Source organism: Ostrea edulis, chromosome 4 (genome assembly GCF_947568905.1).
Source record: "Ostrea edulis chromosome 4, xbOstEdul1.1, whole genome shotgun sequence".
Lineage (NCBI taxonomy): Eukaryota > Metazoa > Mollusca > Bivalvia > Ostreida > Ostreidae > Ostrea > Ostrea edulis.
In genome coordinates, this window is record NC_079167.1 from 72702624 (window position 1) to 72724856 (window position 22233).

The 22233-nt window shown below is 34.2% G+C and overlaps 1 protein-coding gene across 1 annotated transcript in view; it reads left to right on the plus strand.

The window, feature by feature from the left end:
* The window catches only part of LOC125669940 (E3 ubiquitin-protein ligase SMURF2-like), a 30184-nt gene continuing 7951 nt past the window's right edge, over positions 1–22233 (plus strand). Inside the window, exons 1-12 of the mRNA XM_048904800.2 lie at positions 1–193; positions 6355–6393; positions 6517–6625; positions 10546–10679; positions 14500–14665; positions 15392–15475; positions 16536–16768; positions 17065–17149; positions 17853–18023; positions 18185–18365; positions 20207–20310; positions 22040–22154. Coding sequence (XP_048760757.1) covers positions 145–193; positions 6355–6393; positions 6517–6625; positions 10546–10679; positions 14500–14665; positions 15392–15475; positions 16536–16768; positions 17065–17149; positions 17853–18023; positions 18185–18365; positions 20207–20310; positions 22040–22154 — 1470 coding nt within the window. The 5' untranslated portion in view covers positions 1–144. The remainder of the gene's footprint in view (positions 194–6354; positions 6394–6516; positions 6626–10545; positions 10680–14499; positions 14666–15391; positions 15476–16535; positions 16769–17064; positions 17150–17852; positions 18024–18184; positions 18366–20206; positions 20311–22039; positions 22155–22233) is intronic.

The window sequence follows — 22233 nt, forward strand, 5'->3', positions numbered from 1 at the left end:
ACCTGCTTCTCATCAGCACATTCCCGACAGTAGTCATAAACCGGAAGTTGTCGAGTCTAGCTCATTTGCATGAGAGAGAAGACAACAACGGGAAATGAGAGAAGGATCATGACAAAGGAATGAAGATGAATTCCACACAAAGATATGGCTAGTAACGAGCCTAGACGACATGTCCAAAAGATCAGGTTAACAGGTACGCCTAAACTATCAAATTAACCGACAACGAACACAATGAAAGTAAAACATGGCTGCCCTGTCTGAACTCGCTGTTTTCATCATTTCTCTATGAAATGTTTCCGTTGTAGACGTTGTCGATTTGTTATCATGTTTTGTGGAAATTGTAAAACAAAAAAGATTATAAGGGCCCTAAATAATGACAAACAGAACTTGGTCTGTAGGAAATATCTGGGGGACTAGTGTAGCAGTGATTGCTGATCTCACCCACAGGGAATTTGAATCAGTCAAGCCAGACTTAGTGGAGACACCCACAAGGATATGCATACATGTGATTTCTCACAGGCTGTATGAGAAACTCACAGATGAAGTCCTTAGAATATGTCTTCTGACAGAAAATTACAATTTCAAGAATTATTTCAAGGATTTCTGTCAGATGACAATTGAAGTAAAACTGTGCACTCATTTATACCCAGTGAATTCTCATATTACACATGATTATAATGATGTGTGTGTATTGAGGCATTATTAATCCTTGCATACTTGACTATGTCAATCAGTTTTTACATTACTGTAAATTTATAGTAGTACATTTACTGTACATTTATAGATATTCAAAAAATACCCCCGAAAAAAAAAGAAACCCTCTTCAAATTGATCTGTGAAAAAATCATACACTTGCTAATGAAAATTCTGGAATGAACTACGCAATTGTAAACAAAATAACTGAAATGGACATTCCAGCATTTTGAGGGAAAACCCCCCATTGGACATTTTTTCTGAAACGAGCAACAGTTAATATGTATACGGTGTGACCGTTGAACCGAGCGAAGCATGTAATGGTCATTGGAGTGTCCCAAGTGGTAATCATAATTCCGTTAAGTACGGTAGATTATGATTCATTTAAAAATATATTTTTTAATGAAATTTTCCTTGCGCTAAAAACCCAGTAAGATCTCAATATTCAAGGGGTTTATATGGGGAGAACAGTTTTACAGGATCCGCCTATTCATTGAACGCGGGAAATAAAACACAAGGCGACGTCAAATGTGCATTGTGACGCCACATTTAGCCTCGACTTTTTTTCTCATTTTCAAAGCAAACAATTATAAACAACAATAATACATTCCGTATGCAATGAAAAAGGCCGTTATAAAACTAAACAAAATTAACCAATAAATTCAAAATGGTAAAAAAGTAACCGTAATTTTATCGTATATTCTTATTCAAAGAAACTCATGAACTCGTTCATCTATTTAGTCGTATTACGGTGTTATATGTAATTATTTGCTAAAACCTGTTATAATGATAATTATACTATTCATTTTGAACAAATTGGGTGTTTAAATTACGAATTGTACGTCAGAGTCTTCTATTATTGGCATTCAAAATAAAACACGAATAACTGTTGAAGCAGGTAATGAAAAAATAAATGGCGGCGCCCATATGGATCACGAAAATTTCAGTGAACGTATATAGAGATTATCTCTTTTTCTTTTGCTGAATTTGACTTTTTTCTTTTACATACGTGTTACCTTTAGAGCCTTGCCTTGCTTCGCGGACGGGCCTTTGGCCCGTCCGAGCTTTGCTCGGTATAAATTACGCAGGTTTATACAAGAGTGCTGACTTGCTATTGGTGGTTGATTTATGATAATTATGGTGATGTTATGGAATGTAAATTTTGACTTGAAATTTCACTTTGAAACCCCTACTCTATCCCATCCCCAAATTTATTTCTAAGGGTCAACCCTTGGTTTTCAAAGGCAGTGAAATGTCAAGGATACATAGGTATAATAGGTATGTACAAGAGCCACAAACACTAAAGAATGTCGGTCAAGTTCTTATCTATGGGTAATAAATGAAAATAACATTTTCATACAGTTCTGGTTGTCCAATGATGAATAAAAATAATTTTTGTTCAGTTGATGTCTGCAATTATTCTGGACTGCCATTGATTGGTATAAATAACTTTTGTACAGTTCCGGACTGGTTGTAAATGTATTTTTGCTTTTCGTTCTTGTCTGCTTGTGTTGTGGATTGCTGGTAATAAATGTAAATAATTTTTGTGTAATTCTGTATTGCAGGTTTTAAATGTAAACTATATCTGTACATGTTCTAGACTATTAATTAAATGTCAAGGTTGCATACACATAATTAGTGGTTGTAAAGCATTTTACTTGCAATTATAAGTACCAGTTATATAGGGCTCTTGAGCAATATTCTGCATTAATGCCTCCAATACGCCGGTTTCGAGATACGATCGAGTTATTTCCCTTTGAAGAACTCTCATACATAGTAAGGCGTGAAACAACTTGTTTACATGTGGGAGTGAGACGAATATTCATCACTGCATAAATAAATGTACTCAGTATTTTTCTCATACACTGTTTCATCTCCTGAATTCAACCGATACACAAACTAAGTAAGTGATAAGTATTCAGGGAGTAATTAAATACATGAAATTCTTATTATATATCATGTAATTTCGTTGGTGGTGGGTATCATATCCAGGATATTACTTTCAAATATGACATTGTTTTTTATGTTTCTACTTTGGTAAAACATTTCTTTCAATAGTATTTTGAATTTCCTACATTTACACATTTAAAGAGGAACCACTTTTAATGCATTTTATCGTCTTTCTCACTGACTGTAGGTTCACCGTCCCACTTAGGCACTCAAAGTTCTACTAAATATACCTCCTACACAGGAGAGTTATCTCGAAACTGGCGTATTCTGACCCTCAATTTTTTGGAATTTGAAGCCCAATCTCCCAGATTTTGTCCAGAACTTCACCACTTGAAATAATAGATGTCAGAATAAATTGTGATGTGAAATAATAATTTTGTTCCTATAACTCAGTATTGCACAGATCTATTTAAAAATACAGACTACTATTTTTGGCAATGTTGCTTATAGGTGGGTTGGGATATGTAATACATCTAGCTCCCTAGGACTAACTTAACGTTTCTTTTTCCGAATGCACCTCCTTCCAAGAATCGATGTAAGTAGCAAATTTGGTTTGAATTTTTTTTTTAGAGATGTTATGTTCCAGATTGAAAGTTCTTAAAATCTTGTGTGTCTATCAGTAAGACAGAATGAGATAGAGTTCATCTTGTGTGTCTATCAGTAAGACAGAATGAGATAGAGTTCATCTTGTGTGTCTATCAGTAAGACAGAATGAGATAGAGTTCATAAAGTTGAATGTATTAGGCCAAATATTTGAATTTCTGTTAAAATGGCTAAGTGCAAGTAATTTTTCCCATTTGGTGAGGGAAAATCTTCAAGTGTGGAATACAAAGTAATTCCAGATGACTAGGAAAGTTTTAGATAAATCGGATATTTCACAAAGCATGACAAAATTTGTCTTACAGTAGTAAATAGTACATACAATGTAGTACATCTCATAAATCTAAACCTGAGAAATCAGTGGTTTCTGCTAAATCAATTCTATGTGTTAAATCTTTAAGTTATCTAAAGCACTAATACAACTGTACCAGAGCCTATAGTATGCAATCAGAATGACCAAAGTACTGAATGAAACAAGTATGTCTCAGCCTGCCCTCAACCTCCATCTTAGAAAATATTTAGTTCTTAGACTTTGCATTGTATATTTTCCCAGTTTGACCTGGAATTCCCAAAAGTACGAGTACGCGCGTCAAATGCCATTTCCCTAAATTCTACAGAAAACCACTTTAATTCTTGTTTAAATGAAAATTTAATGTTACTATATGAGGAATAAACTAATTTACCTCTTAAAAAGTTTAACTCTAAATCAATCAGTCCAACTTTTTAATGCATTGTAGATTGAATTTGAGACCTCTGAATATCAAGCATGTATAAATTACTTTGATTGAAAAGAAAAATGGCTGCATGGCTATTCATTAAATTTATCGAAGGAGTTAATTTGTGTCAAACACATGAATCAACAGGATTTTGTTTTTCCTTATGTGCAATGATTTGTTAGTAAGTTTACATCCCAATCAAGAATTTTTCACTCATATGTCACCAGGTCTAGTTGAGGTGCAACAAATTTTGTACCAATGCATATTTAGTGTTGTACCGATAGTCAGAAAACATCGACTGTTGATGAAGAAAAGCTTCCGATTTTGATAATCGATTATTTTTTTCCATAATCGATTGTCGGATGTATATACACTTCTTATAAGAATGCTTTCTGGAATTGTCCGTTTCCACTTCTACAAAGCACAGAGATTACAATCACGAACTCCTTACCAAATATAACCCTATATGCCCTAAGTGAAGAAATATTTAACATAAAGCACATAAAAATTTCACTGTTTGTATAGACACTTTTGCCCTGCCTGGGGTTGAACACACAACCTGCGGAACCAAATCTCTTAGCAGCATGCGTCTAGAATGTTAGACCACTCGACCATTTACAAGTCATTAAAACTTGCTTTCGATAAGGATGGAATTCTTTCCATGCTGTTACTTGCCACATGATCATTGAGAATGGATATTTGATGTAAATTTAGATGCATGCTATATTTAATTTGAAATATTTCATATAAGCACAAAAATTACAGTGAACTCTCGAACAAACATAACTTTACATATAATTATATTTATGTGCAAATCTATATATGTGTATATATGTAAAATTATGCTTTTAGATTAAAACCATGTCTTCCACTTGTAATCGGTGAAATCGCATTGGAAGCGGCAACTGATTCGAACGAATGCTCGATTAAATTAACTGATGTCTTATCACTAGTGATCAAGGCAGTAGCAGTAAGGGCTCTTTAGCGAGCCAATGTCTACCATTACACGAGACCTCCATTTTTAAGGTCATATTGGAAAGGTCTGTGACTGTGATTTCTGATGTTGGTGACTTAGCAAAGGAACATTCTCTACCGATGTAAACATTTCAAGTTTGATATGATATTGGGATTATGCGTCAAATCTCAGACGTCCTGGTTGAGCACCCTATCCACTAAGCTAATGAGATGGAACTATAATTTCTCTACAGATAATGGAAATGGATTGAAATTTCATAATGGATGCATGATCAGTCTGTTGCAGACCCAATATAATTGTGCTGTTGCATTATGGGATTTTCTTTTTATATTTACAGATGAAAAATATTTTTGGACTGATGAATATGTTGGATTTGTTTTTGTAGGATGTCAGTTGAAATATCTGACGTACCAAAAAATCTCAAGAATTTACATATTTCAAATAAGTTATTAATCATGAGAGTGCATACGCTACTGTCATGTCATTAAAACTGTAAACAGCTTCAAAACTATGTTTGGACATTTACGTTTAGTAATTGAATGTATATTTATGATTTCATCCTGATACCCTTAGTGGAGAATTCAAACACACCCACATATTTTAAAATGTCCTTCAAGTTTGATTTAATGACAAATTTGTACTCTGTATCTGCAATGTAACAGTTTATTCAGAATGGTAGTGTATGTAGCTGAATTAGTGCAGCCTTTATGATGAATACCTCAAAATCTACTATTTTGACTTAATCTCAACTGAGGGCCCAAAAATTCACTTATCATGTGAACACTAGTCGTAGTGAGAGCCTGGTGTTAAACAGGATTGGTGGATTAGTTGAACACTAAAATGCTGTATAGACCAAACGACTTATTTCCCTATCTTTGAATTTCTTTGAGAAAGAGAACTGTACAAACTATGCTGTATAAACCAAATAACTTATTTCCCTATCTTTGAATTTCTTTGAGAAAACTATTTTATTAGGGAAGTTTTATAGGGTGTGTATCTTGTATTTCATGTCTTGTGTGAAATACAATACTGCATTAAAGTTTGAAATAATGGACATTTAACCAGGAGCTCTGTAAAAAATTCATTAAAAAACATCCCTGTTATAGTTCAACTTCATCATCTGAACCATCTTGAAATCATTAGCTTTCCATTGTTTCTTCAAGGACAATAAACATTTCTTTTACTTCAATGTGTGTTATAAGTATGGGTAGCATTTTTATGATTTATATGTCTCGTGAAGACATGCATCTTATGTAAAAGAATGTCTCTCTTTAACTTCTTGATTGTATAGAATTAGTTTGATATAGAAATACAGATTCTTATATTGACAGCTGTTGTTTCAAGTATTTTGAATTTACCTGTAGATAGCATATTTTTACTTTCACATATATTTACAGTTTTATGTCCTCCATTTTTCAGTACTATGTGCGAAGAATTTGGCAAAGAAGGATTTTTTCCGTAAGTAGCTTTTTCAGTTGAAAAACTTCTTGAGACCTACTTAATATGAATCCCGTCAAAATGTACATTGTGTAAGAGTTATTTTTCTTTGGTTACTAAATTTCTGTTAATTTTTAATTTTAGGTCTTCCTGATCCATTTTCAAAGATCAGTGTTGATGGATCCGGACAATGCCATTCGACAGACACATGTAAAAACACATTAGATCCTAAATGGAACCAGCACTATGACCTGTAAGTCTTTGGCTCTCCCGTATTTGAGTAAGGTATTTCATGTGTACTAAATGTTTTAATTTAGATTTTTGACTTGCTGCACTACTTGTTTATCAGGTTTCTGGGTGTCTATTTGGCATCCATCTTGCAGACACACGCGTCTGGGTACTCTCTAACACTCAAAAGTATAGCTTGAATGTTCGTTTGCATAATCAGTCCATCATGATTTAGTAATGAATTGCCTTTAGGGAGTTGAAAGACACTGGTCATAATATTTATTGTATGAAAGAATGCAGCATTGGAAAGGGAATGCATTTTTACTATATAATTTGCAGCTAGCTATGTTTAAATAATTTGAAGATTTCCTTGGGGGGTGGGGGTGGGGTATATGCAGGTATGCAGCATCCCACTCCCATGTGATCCCTCTGTTCACTTCAATTTCCATATATTCCTCAGAATCTGAGACCTAAATTTTCAACCAAACTTTGCACATACCATGATCCCTAGATAAAGGATTAACTAAAGGGATTTTCTTGGGATGGAATGGGAATAATGAATTTAAGAAATCGTGCAGACAATTTTTTATTTTAATTTTTTTATTTTAAATTCTCTGCAATGAAATCATTAAAAGCATATGAGAAAATAACAACATTAATGGAAAACACATTTTATGGAGAAAACCATTTTTTTTTTAAAAATTGTGATATGATTATTATCATGTACAGTGTGTATATTGTGATATACTGGTGTATTGTTACAAATATATAATTATGCAGATGCAGTAATCATGCTCATGTAACTTAGTTTAAGCTTCTTCAAACAGCTTCTTTCTAGGAGCCAAATTGAAATCCATTTGTAACACACAATTTCATTGGTTAATTGTCGTCAGTCATTTCAAAGGTCTTCAAATATTTACAGGACATTTGCTCTTCACAAATCAGAATCTTCATAGGACCAAATAGAAATTCATGAGACCAAATTGAAAAAAAAAACTCAATAAGAATGTGCTTTATTTGATTTATATTCCCTTTCATATTTGTCCATAATAGTAGCCTCATCTTTATGCCTCGTTCACTTGAAGAATTTCATTGGCATTAAACGTTAAGTTAATGTGAATTAAATCTGATCCGCGTTTACACGGAGATTTTAATGCACATTAGTTTACTTCGAATTAAACTTTACGTCGTGATTTAATGCAAATCAAATTTACTTCGCATTAGGTCCGTGTGAACGCAAAGCTAAGCTAATTCCCATTAAATGTACATGCATGCATAAAAAACATGTCATTAGATAATGTAAGACGTAAATCTGTGCTCTGCATAGGCATACTGAGTAATACATATGGAAGGAATTGCTTTTAAAGAAGACAAAAATGTTTTTGAATAACAATAATATGATTTTCTTTTTTACATTTTAACAAATATGCCGCTCGTTGTTAATTTTTTTGAAAATGCTATATGATGTCGTTGTAGACTTATAATACATATTACATGTAGTAATTAAAAATTATGTCACACCAGTAGTCAGCCGAATGGTGAAAGAGACATTCTGAGGTTTTTTAAGCTGGGCTCATGAAGAAGCAATATATTGTCTAGAATGAATGCAGGTTGTCAGAGGTAATAAGTAATTTCTTGGGAACATATATATATAAACAAACACAACAAAACTCCTTGTATGTAGATCAGTTGCATGTACATTGCTAACATAATTATACATAGTGTTTTGAACAATGAATTCTGTATAGATATACACAATATTCATTAAAATATTTATAAAATAATTTTTAATGATATAGTCTATTCTTTCATTTATATCGTGCACCCTTTCATCTAGAGATGCATACGAATTTGATGTGCATTAGTTTACTTCGCATTAAATATTACCGCCATGTGAACGCTATTTAATTCGAATTAATTTAATGCGCATTATTTTACTTCGCATCAAATTTAATGCGAAGTAAAATTTAATGCGCATCTGTGTGAACGAGGCATTAGATTTGTCAGCAATCATCATTTTGCTCCAGAATCTCATTAAAGATAGAGGCCTCTGTTGCATAAAGATCTTTTTGCTGCTTTTGTCATTGGAGTGGCTGTTTTTATACTACTGTCATCTCAAGAACAAAATTTGAACAGTTATAAACTTATTCTGTCCTTTTCAAGAACTTTCTCATGGATACTTCCTTCAATGAGAAATGCAAATTTAGCATGTCATATCACCATCCTTGAATTACAATCATTCAGGCTGTTTTTCAGTCTATGCGAAAGACATCGTTCCGTCGGACCTGACCGATGTACAGTGCCTGAGGTCCGATGCATCATTTTTTACATGGACCGAAATGTCCGATGTCTCAGTGTCCGGTTTTGAACTTTACTATTTTGATGCGGAGTCATTTAAATATTTGTTATAAGAAAAAATAGCACACAAATCCAAATATGTAAATGAATGTGATTAAAACCGCATGGACCATCTAAAGTAATATACGGGAGGGATCCCTGGTATAGTATTACTAGTATAATAAATAAGATTTCCTTGGTTTTGCATTTTCACGTGTTTCACTTTTTTACATTAGGTTTTTCGGTCTGACAAAATTTGGTTCGGTCCGGTGTGTTCATTGATTACACAGGACCGAATGTCCTGTGTGGTCCAAAAAACTTTCGCATGGACTGGTTTTTTCATTCTGTTGTTTTCGTATCCTCTCCTGTCTGACAGAATCAACAACTTTCCTGGTTTTTTTCCCTGTGGACTCCGACTTTCCCTTCAAAATATTTTAGGTAGTGAGATGGCACAGTACTGTACTTGTTCTCTTCCCTTTATGATAAAATCACGTTTGGTATATACCTTTATTCATCATAATGAAAGCCGCAGTTTGCCAGTTGATTAAATAAGGAACCAGTTAAAAGCTTTCCTTTCACTTTTGTCATCAGATTCTTTGAGAATTTATTTAGAATTAATAAACAAACATCTGATTGCTTCTTCAGTATTATCAGACAGACAACAAAATAACAGGACTTTTGCCCATGTCCGATGGACCTTTGGAATGACTGTTATTCATGACACTAATATAGATTGTATGATTTACTTACTACTTTATCATGCCTTGTGGTGATGATGACTCAATACAAATGTTCAGAATGTTGCTAAAACAATATTGCTCCTTGTCACAGTAAATTCATGTTGATGTGGAATGATATACCGTATAATGGTTTTTTTTCTCGGGATAATCCAATTTTCACTTTCTTTGTGAGTATTTTTGAATCGCAAACAATTAAATTTGCATAAAATTTACACCGATTGTGTACCATATCTTACAAGATAAGAATAACTCAGTGAGTAGAAACTCACCACCTCGGATGTACGTACATGTAGTACTAATTACCTTATACGGTGGTCAGGCATTGTCACTCTATACATGCACCTGTTTAACTTGTTGAGTGACAACACACGTAACAGTAATGTCTGTTCTGTACAAAATTGACACCTGTCAAGTTTCAATTAATTTGTAACTTGGAGAATCACCAACAAAGAACTATGCAAATGAAAAATAACAGTGTTTTGGGGTATTTGCGCAAGATTTGTGATATGCAAAAATAACCCGTTATACGGTAAATTATATTAGATGTTTTGGAAAATAAAATTTTAAGCAATGAAGCTGATACTTAAATAGCTTTTCTTCTGAAATACTATGTTCCTACAAGTGTGTCTGAATTATGGCCTTAGGCTTAGGTGAGTGTTTTTTGCCTATAGGCTTCTTGGGTTTCCACCTTTGGTTTTAATGATCCATGCATAAATAATCATTGATAATTATCTAGTTTTTAAAAATTAGAGTTAATTTCCATTTATTAATATTCTTGAATTTGAAAGCAGTGAAAATTAGTGCAAAAAGTCATCATGGTCATAAATCATTCCTAACTAAAAGAAACTTATGATGCTTGTCATTGCAGGTATGTTGGTTCAAAAGACTCCATTACTATAAGTATATGGAACCATAAGAAAATCCACAAGAAACAGGGGGCGGGCTTCCTGGGCTGTGTCCAGATCAAGTATAGTGCCATTCAGCAGCTGAAAGATACAGGATGTAAGTACACAGGATGTATTTCAGCAATTAAGAATTTCGTAATCTGTAGGACGCCATAAAAATAATTCAGATCGCTATCTAGGACATCTGAATTTAGCTTAGCATTTTAGCATGATAATGTTTGGGGGTGTTCTTGCAGGATGAATGGACACATTTAATGCTCTCTTTTATGGGTGGTACTTAAGGTTTTCAACATTTATAATTATGTTGTGATTATTTATGTTGTAAAGTTGTTCAAAGAGCTTTGTTGCATTTCATTGTTATTGTCTTGAGATCCATAGATAGCTAAATTTAGCATTTACATGTTATGAAACTGAAATACAGCATATTTTGGAAGTAGAGACAGTTGAAACTATTTTTAGCACACCTTTAATAACTCATGAGAGATTTGGATGGGAAAAATCTGTCCAGCATCTTTTTTCACTGGTGTCATCGCTGGCTTTTTAATTTCACATTGAACCAAAGAATCAAGTGTACTTTTTCTGTTATAAACATTTGAATATTTGTCATTATTTTTTAAGTTATATGACAAATTATATCCAAAATTTGCATTTAGCATCTTGGGTTGTAAATTTCATGGTCCTAAAATTTGACTGGGAAATGAATTTAAAATGTAAAAGCACTAAAAGCTTAGACTTCGCTTCACAGGTTTCATATGACTGAGAATGTGATATGACAATGACCAAATAGGATTTTGTCTTGCCCATAATTTCGTAATGGAGGAAATCTTGCAAAGTCAGTTGACTAAATCTAACACAACTACAATCTAAAGAATGAAATTATTGTCTGCTACATGAGAAACAATATAAGCTTGTGTATAGAAGCTTAAGTAGCTTGTGGCCAAAACAAGAATAGCAAAAACCACAGTTTGTGAAAAGCATTCTGTTGGTATGTAGTTGTGCTTAGTGTACATGGTGTAAGGCCACAATAAAGGGTCTCATTTTAAGAAAGATGACTTGGGTGAGCAATGTGGCCCATGGGCCTCTCATCTATACTCGTATATATCCCCATACATCCCGATGATTCCAATTATAAACATTGTCTGCAAGTCTCAAACCAACACATTACAGTCTCTTAATCATAACTTATAAAATAGTGTTAATTTATTGTGTGGAAAACAGCTGCAATACTTCTCTTTTATAGAAGGGAGTGTGATACTCTCAGCCAATAAAGCTGGACATGGGTGAAATAGGTGTTAATAATTTCAATGAAATCTTGCTGAAAGGATTGTGGGATACTCTCAACCGATAAAGCTGGACATAGGTGAAATAGATGTTAATGAATTTCAATGAAATCTTGGTGAAAGGATTGTGGGATATGGGTGAAGAAACTGTGGTTGGATTGTAGGTGGATCCATTATTAAGGCTCTGCCATATGACAGGTGCCCTGTAGTAATTTCTCTGTATGCCTGTCTATCCAACCATTGGCACTTTTTATGGCATGCAATAAGTTAAGTTTCCTTGAGAAGATTTTCATAAATTTTATACAGGATACTTGAATCAGGCAGTGGAAGACTTCTTCCATTTTCAGATTTATGGGGGGTTTTTTGCTACAGAGTTGTGGGACAAATATCTGTCATGTTAATTAGAAGACATCACTTTTTATGACACTTGTTATTTTCGAGTCCAGAAAAAATTAAGGGTGGATGTACTAACCATGCACCTGACCAGATACATGTGTACTAGTGGTACAACACCTGATAGATATATTTATTTTTAGAAGCTTTTCTGAACTTGTCAGTTTTCTAGTTTAGTTTTATGTAGTTGAATTGATAAGATGATAATTAAATTGAATAATGTGTAAAGGGGGGGGGGGGGGGGGGGGTAATACAGAGGTATTTACCCCCCAGTGCATTCCAATTATTGCAGATTGTTTTACCTATGCAATTGAAGATGAATGATTTTATTAGTGTGGAGGGAATTTAGAAAATACTTACAAGCATACTGTTTGCATTTACGTCCGAAACCTAGGACAAGAATATAAAACTTTGGTTGGCAGAGCGAGTGATACTCAAATAGAGATATGAAACTTTGGTAGGCAGAGCAAATGATACTCAAATAGAGATATGAAACTTTGGTAGGCAGAACGAGTGATACTCAAATAGAGATATGAAACTTTGGTAGGCAGAACGAGTGATACTCAAATAGAGATATGAAACTTTGGTAGGCAGAACGAGTGATACTCAAATAGAGATATGAAACTTTGGTAGGCAGAACGAGTGATACTCAAATAGAGATATGAAACTTTGGTAGGCAGAACGAGTGATACTCAAATAGAGATATGAAACTTTGGTAGGCAGAACGAGTGATACTCAAATAGAGATATGAAACTTTGGTAGGCAGAACGAGTGATACTCAAATAGAGATATGAAACTTTGGTAGGCAGAATGAGTGATACTCTAATAGAGATATGAAACTTTGGTAGGCAGAACGAGTGATACTCAATTAGAGATATGAAACTTTGGTAGGCAGAACGAGTGATACTCAAATGGAAGCAAAAGTTTTGGAAACTGAATTTGACAAAAATATTGACAGATATGAAATGTGTATTTTGCTAATTTTCATCCATAGCTAAATTAGTTAATATGAACAATGATGATAATTGTTTCAACTCCCAAATCCTCATTTGTGTTTTGTGGTATTGAACACAGATGTACCTAGAGCTTGCTCGAATTGTAAGTTTATTGAGCTGCACATTTAATTGGTTATTGTTGAATTCATTAGTGTCTGCATTTTGTTTTTCTTTGCTTAGTTTCTTGTTTCAGACTCGGTATTTAAATGTCAAATGAACTTGGTCACCAGAACAGTACTCATTAGCCTCTTTATTACTGAAGAGACAGATTTTAAAATTATTACCTGAGAATTTGAATTTTTGACTTTTCTCCGATTTAAAATAATTAAGTATCCGCTAAGTTTCCAGTGAACTTTTCCTCAGAGAAGAAATTTCTTTACTGTATACTTGCATAAGATGTGGTAGAACTGCAACTTAATACTGAGTGATATAATTACTCATTTACAATGTATAATATAAAAATATCTGAATATGATGAGAAATATATTACTGTCAAAATGAAATTCATCTATTTGTGATTGTACGTAAAATTAGCTCAATGAGAGGTTTGAAAGTGCTTAAACAGACAGTAGGTCTGGACTAAATCTTTAGAATTTTCATAATGTGTAGGCTGAACGAATGCATTTTCATTATGCATTTAACAATATTTTAAAAACTTTTTTGTAATACAATATGAAAGGTTATAGAAATTATACGGTATGTAGGTTAGAATACCCGTGAATTCTGTCAGTGTAGTTTACTTGCCTTATCACATCAGTATAAAGCCTCCAATCTCTTATGGTAGGTGTCATGCTTGAGTGCAAGTCCACATTACATTTGATATTGCCCATAAATTACAATGACATCTTTGTTTTTACCTGTTGGTACTGGGATCCCCTGCAGTGAAGTTTACTTAGGTACGTGGGCCATTCAGTTTCACAAAGGAACCTGAATTCAAGATGTGTAGATGTTGACCACTAGTGTGAAAACATTTGTTTATTCAATGAAAGATATTTATTTTTATAACAGTCCTTCAGGACCTGTTTTTAAATGGATTAGAAATTTTGCATCTTGGGGATTTTCAAATGTGGGACCTGGTTGCAGTGACAGACTTCCTTTGTTTTGAAAGTTTCCTGTAAATGGATGACAGCCCATCAGTGTACTAAAATCAAAGTCCCTAGGAATGGGTCACAGGAGGGACGCACCTTGTCAGTGTGTGTGCATGGACCTCGATCTTCTCAATCACCACACCCTCGTATTTCTGTTTCAGTTCAGCGGCTGGATCTGCAGAGGAACAACGCTGATGACAATGACAATGTAAGAGGTCAGATCGTTATCAGTCTCATTTCGCGGGATCGAGGAGGTTCAGGCTCGGGACCTGTGAACACAGATGCCCCTGCTCTTATCCCACAAGATCCCAATGAACTACCAGAAGGGTAGGTATTTTTTATTTTACTGTAAAGCCTACTGTTATATCTTAGATAAAGAAAATGCAGTGAAAATTTTTAAATTTTGATAAAGCACATCTGATACATTTCAGGTTTACTTAGATCTTATTCATTATCTCTGTGAATATAACATATACATTTTGTTTCAAGTTTCTCCCATGATTGTCATCTCCAAAAAGTTGTCCCTGTCATAAATTAACTAATTAAGTCAGTAACAATCATTACTTAGGGTCTTAAAGGTGACAGAAAACTCCATATAAAATGCATGTACCAGTCAACAACATGCCACCCCCAACAAAAGCTATTTTTGTTGAATATCTAATTTTCTTCCTTTTTGTTTTATTTGTTGATTTATAATTTGATGCTGTAAAATGAATTTTTAGGGAGTGCTTTTCCTCAATTGATGAAAAATGGTAATTAGAATGAAAAAACATTATGCAGGTGTTGAAACATGTCTGTTTGTTAGAAAACACCTCCATTTACTTTGTGAGTTTTAATAGATATATTAGGTAACAGCTATATCTGGGATGAGAGAAGATGAAATTTCAAACTTGTTATTTTTAAATAAAAATTGGGGATAGTGGTGAATTGAAGCTAAACTTTGTCCTTTAGTTTTGAAATAAATGCCCCATATTATTTTGCACTTTCTAGGAGATATTTTTGTTTTTACCTGTTTCTGTGATTCGTTACTGCATTATTTAATTCATTCTGTAGGTGGGAAGAACGCAGGACGGCCAGTGGAAGAGTTCACTATGTGAACCACATCACCAGGACCACACAGTGGAATAGGCCCACCAGGTAACATAAATTAATTATCCTAATATCTACCATGCTGTAAATAAATAATCAGGTGATTGCCCACGCCTGAATTTTATGGTTTACTATGCCAGTTGACCCCTTACAGTTAATATATTGCACATTAGTTGAAGATTATTTTGATGTGTTTTGTGAGCTTGTTGATAGGTTGTATACCATTTATCCATTGAAGTTGAAAAGAGATGATGTTATTGCAAATATGATATGGGCTTTTGATGTTCAGATGTCAAATTTGATACTTTGATTATTGGGCATATCTTTGTCAGATGGTTAAGCTCTGATTACAAGTTAATTGCATTATCAAAGTAAGTGTGAAATATAGGAGGATGTTCTCAAATAATGATCATTATCAATAATGATATTACAGACTCAAATATGTATTGACAAAGGCACAGTTCACCACACCACTCATTGTAGATAGTCAGGAAATTCCAGTGTTACTTTATTCTCACAAACCCCTTGGCGAATCATGCTTGGGTATTTACTAGGAGATATTAAAGATTGGACTTGGGATTGTATCACTTGACCAATCAGTGTAAAGCTGATCTACATTTAGGATGCTTCTAGGCAGTGTATTTTTAACAATGAATAAGCTATGTAAACTTGTATTCTGAATGACAACCAAGCAAAATAAATGGGGGATACACTTGTATGATATATGTTGTAAGTTAAGAATATTCCCCTCCCAATCTTGCATTTTACAAATACTGATTTCCTTCTTGTTGTAATTGCCTCCATCCCTTTGAGCTTGTTGTTATTTTAATCCTTATTTATTTATGTAGAGCTATAATGTATTTGGCTGAATCTTAGGTTGGTTAAAATATCATGTGATATAAACAAGCAGTATGATAGGCCAAGGGTTGTGAGTAAAATAATGCATCAGAATTTCTTGACTAGTGAAGATGTTTGCTGTAGGCTCTTTTAAACATTCAGACAGAAAGTCTGTGGTGCCCTACTAATTAGAAAAGAAAAATGGTATTAAGTATTTTCTGTATCAAAAACCTCGTTATTAAATTGAAAAAAAAAATGCTTTCTGATGTAGGCCAGCTTCCGAGTCTGTCAGGGGAAATAACTCCAGTAACAGCATTCAAAGTGCTAATTCTGCCAGTAGCCGTTCTAACAATCGTGCTGTTCCAAATAACAACAACAATAATAACAACAACGAGGACGACTGTTCCAGTAACCCCCCACTACCAAGGCGACGCTCTACAAGACATCGGAATTATCTCAATAGATCCCAACTTCACAACGCGATAGAGCTGCCCGATGGTTACGGTAAGATTTACAGTGTACACTTACACCTCGAATAACAGTTCTTAATCAGATGGTTACGGTAAGATTTACAGTGTACGCTTACACCTCGAGTAACAGTTCTTAATCAGATGGTTACGGTAAGATTTACAGTGTACGCTTACACCTCGAGTAACAGTTCTTAATCAGAACTTGCAAATTGTTGTGCGTTAACTTGATGTTGGCTTTTTTATAAGAAAAATGTAATTTATAACACATTTTTAGACAGATAGACTTGAAGGGGTCTGTACATTTTTTTATGGATCAAAATTGTGTTTTAGAACAAAGAACTACTCAGCAAGGGCAGGTTTACTTTTTACACACCAGGACTGGTGTAAGCACGTGGCATGATCCCAGAGTCCCAAGGTGAGATACCGTAAAAACTAAAGTTAATTAACAAACCAATCATTAATCTTTTTAACATTAACAGGAAAAAATAGGCTACCAATCACAAATTGTTAGATATTCCTATTTCATTTGCTTATTTGATATTCATTTGATTGAGTGCCTATTGTTTTTAGCTTGCTTGTCTGACTGTCTGATTGTTGTAAATTGAGAAATATACAAGAAAGAGACTTCATATTAAGATAACATTACTGCTATATTATAGGGTTGAACATTCTATTGAAGAATTTATCAATGTGTAAACTCTGGACATTTTACTCACAAACTGAATAAAAGTGCAAAACATATTTATGTATTTAGTTTGTGAGTAAAATGTCCAGAGTTTACACATCAATAAATTCTTCAAAAGGAATGTTTGATTCTTATAATTTCAAATTGTTTCCTGCATTAAAAAATTTATAAATAGTTTTCTCACTGAGTCTCCATACATTTCGTTTTTAGTTTTCAGGCACGTATGAATGCATCATGTTTTTTGGATTTATTGATGTGTAAATTCTCGTTCATCTTTATGTTTGTCCAATCAAAACGTAATAACATTGGAATTATTGATAGTTAAAGTGAAGGTCATATACCAAGATCAAAGTTCGAATTTGCCATGTAGGATTTGAGCATGGAAGGGAGTACGGTGTGTCACAATCACTTCTCAATCGTCCATTTATTTCAGGGATATGTCCGGATCAGAAATCCAGGATGAAGAGTTGGGGAACTTGCCTGTGGGGTGGGAGGTCCGCCACACAGGGAGTGGGAGGGTGTACTTTGTGGACCACAATAACAGGACTACTCAGTTTACAGACCCCAGGCTCTCCGCAAACATTCATCGGCTTCAGACTCGAACGTAAGTCACCAGCAACAAATTTTTTTAAAAAACCCAGTTTAACAATGGTATTAAATTTTAAAAGAAAGTTATGATAAAGTTACTACTTTAAGATTTAAATCATGAATATAGAAGGATATAACGGGAGGGAATGATGTTGGATTCTTCTGTTGTATGTGTAGGATAGAAGAGAGTGCACCAGTTACCTCCAGAAGAATCATTGATAAAGAAAATGATTCACCAGTCCCAAAATACAAGCGAGACCTCGTGCAAAAGCTGAAGATTCTGAAACTGGAGTTACAGAACCTGCAGTCCCAGGGAGGACACTGCAGGATGGAGGTCTCCAGGGAGGAGATATTTGAGGTACTGTTAAGAAAGTGGAGGTCTCTGGGGAGGAGATATTTGAGGTACTGTTAAGAATGTGGAGGTCTCCAGGGAGGAGATATTTGAGGTACTGTTAAGAATGTGGAGGTCTCCAGGGAGGAGATATTTGAGGTACTGTTAAGAATGTGGAGGTCTCCGGGGAGGAGATATTTGAGGTACTGTTAAGAATGTGGAGGTCTCCAGGGAGGAGATATTTGAGGTACTGTTAAGAAAGTGGAGGTCTCCGGGGAGGAGATATTTGAGGTACTGTTAAGAAAGTGGAGGTTTCCGGGGAGGAGGTATTTGAGGTACTGTTAAGAAGGTACATAGAGTAGAGCACTTCAATCCTTCTCTAATATCTTCTCAGAAAAGTTCTTCCATTTGCTGTAGTACATGTATTTTTTTCTGTGGAAAGCTTATAAGTCCCCTACTGGTTGAGTCAAAGGTGACTATTAGTTGGTACTCTGTCCTTCTGTCACAACTTAGTTTTATGGACTTTTTTGATTTAGGAAACTGAAATTTTGTATGCAGTTTATTAATGCATGTTTAACAGATTACATGTACTGTATGTTGAAGTTTCATCATAATTGAGAGATTTGTACAAGATTTATGGGACTTTGTGCTGATAATAAACATCAATAATGTGAAGTAAAATTACTGAAATCTAAAACATGCTGTGCATTAACAATGATAAAGAAAGTTCCACGCCGTACAATCAAATGATATAAAATACAATAGTTCAAATAAATATACAAATACACACTTGAAAAAGTCATGTTAAACCTGATGGTAAAGAAACCAGCTAAAGATTTAACCGCCTATGATACTAATAATATGCAAGTCTAAAAAGATGTGTTTTTAAATGTTTTTTGAAAGTGTTCAAATTCTGACAACAGCGGAGGGTATCAGGCAGAGAGTTCCAGAGTGTAGCTCTTATTCTAACAAAAATTGTAAAACTTAGTTGCATGGTTGACTGAATTTATTCTGAGTTGTAAATGTTAACTAAGGCTTTCATATTTCACATGTGTATTCCTTGTGAGAAGACTTTTTTTTGGTACCAAGGTTTTTGATTTTGTGTCCTTGACCTTGGAGTTTGACCTACTTTTTAAAAAACTTGACCATTATGAACTTTGTTGCCATACAGAGGGTTCACAAACACATCTTGTTTTTTATTTGTTTATGCGTAAATTGTTAAGGAGGTACTGTACATCGTCATAACAGCAGACTTCCTTTTAAAACATGGATGAAAATATAAATATTAGCAATATTTGTCTATTTATTTAAATAGTTATTACCTAGCTGAGTATCTCAGTAGGTTAGCACGTTGACTGCTGAACCGTAGATTACGGGTTGGAGTCCAGCAGAGGTTTTAAATTTTTTTCAAATTGCTTTCGACTAAAACTACATTTTTTGACTATATAAAGTAAATTTGAAAATTTTCTATTTCAAAATATTGTTGTATATATCCTCCACTTTTCATCCACATCAAATTTCTGTGTTGTAGCATTCATCCTTAACATAACATTACTCACACAGAACATTACACAAACAACTGGACTTGGGGTTATTACACAATGCTTAGATTTTGCTAAATTTTATACCCATTAATGATAAAGTTTACGGTTCCTTAATATGAAGACTGGTTTGCCGAGGTCTATGAACTGCTATGACATATGACTAAAATACAGTAAACCTCTGCCTATTCAATATTGGTTAAGATAACCAGCAGTTCATTGTAAACAGTATTGATGAAATAGGATTCTAATTTTGTTTTTTGTCTGAGGAGAATTATTATTCATAACATTAAAAGATTTACATGTATGTTACGTTTTGCAATGCAGGATTCTTACAGAACTGTCATGAAGTTACGTGCCAAAGACCTCAGAAAGAGGCTGATGGTGAAATTCAAAGGAGAAGAGGGGCTAGATTATGGTGGAGTGGCCAGGTAAATATCAGTTCTATGGGAAAATTAAAGAACAAGCACCCAATGCATTTCAAACTTCATCACATGTTCGTAATGCTACTGTCCATTGATATACAGTGGAACCTTAGCACCCAATGCATTTCAAACTTCATCACATGTTCGTAATGCTACTGTCCATTGATATACAGTGGAACCTTAGCACCCAATGCATTTCAAACTTCATCACATGTTCGTAATGCTACTGTCCATTGATATACAGTGGAACCTTAGCACCCAATGCATTTCAAACTTCATCACATGTTCGTAATGCTACTGTCCATTGATATACAGTGGAACCTTAGCACCCAATGCATTTCGAACTTCATCACATGTTCGTAATGCTACTGTCCGTTGATATACAGTGGAACCTCGTTTTTAAGTTCATGATTTATTACGTTAGATCACATATTATGTTGGAATCTTAAAACACAAAAATTGTGACTAAATACAGTAAACCTCTGCCTATTCAATATTGGTTAAGATAACCAGCAGTTCATAACTGGGCTGCCCTGGGCTATCAGTGTGTCAATTTCTTAGTCTGTATCACACTTTTCGTCCTTTGTATCAAAGCCATAGTGTTTATTTAGTATTGAACTTCATCAAACCCATGATTAAACTCTGTAAAATTTACTTTAACAAACAGCTTTGGTATCAGAAATGATTAAAACAAACTTTAAACGTCTGACAGTCCCTTCGTTAACACCAAAAACGAACATTATATTTCTGGTAAACCTGTGTGGTCGGTGGCAGTTTCCCCATTAAATAAGTCGAAACACACTGATTACAAATCAAAAACAGTTCTATTTTTACAAGTATCGGCACAAAGCATTCGGCATTACATAACAACTCACACGTGTATTCCGGCCACTGTGTAGTCACATGGCTCTATGATAAAGCACGAGAGGTGGATCCTGTTATTAGATAAACACTACAACTGCCTAATGCACAGTGCTTCATTGTATAATAATAAAAATTTGTATAACCGTGTTTCATTGTATAATGATAATGATTTGTATACTAATAAAAATAGCTGAATTTAGAGTTATCAACAAAAACAACGGTTAGTTGTGTACAATTTGATGTACAAATGTTAAGTACAAACAATTTATTGAAGGAAGTTAAAATACAAACACATTATATAAGGAAGTGGAAGTTCAAAGAAAATGGTGGATCCTCACATGGCAGATCACACAGTTAACCAAAGTTAATTAACATCCTAGACTCGTAATAAAGAAAACAGAAAATAAGGACATGAAGAAATATGGACATTTAAGATATTTAAAGCTGTAAATAAATTTTAGTGTCAACATCTTGAAAACAAAATAAAGAAATATCCCCCCCCCCCCCCCCCCCCCCCCCCTCTGTTACAGAGAAATAGATTTGTTACAGAGAAATAGATTTCTAAGTGCTGTTTTTATTGGATTTCACTAGCAATATTTATTACGTTGCTTCTGGTATTGTGTTTAAATATTTTATCTTGAAAAAATGAAACGTAATAACGGGGTTCCACTGTATTTATAATGCTTTTAAAAATCTTGTCAAAGTTCAACTTCAGCAAATTCTTTGAAAATTTTGTGTTTTGTAAATGACAAATCTGTGGTCATTTATTATTAAATGGAAATGCTCTGGAACCAAACTGGCAGTTGAGTAATAGGTGTAATTCTCAGGTGTTGATTTGAATGTGTGTAATACTGAGATTCTGTTATGACAGGGAATGGTTGTACTTACTGTCCCATGAGATGCTGAACCCCTACTACGGCCTCTTTCAGTATGCAAGGGACGATATTTATACACTGCAGATCAACGCAGACTCTGGAGTCAATCCTGTAAGCACATTCCAGTCAATGCATCAATACCTCTTAATGTGGAATGCATACTATTTAGTTTTCAAGATTCTTTTTATTG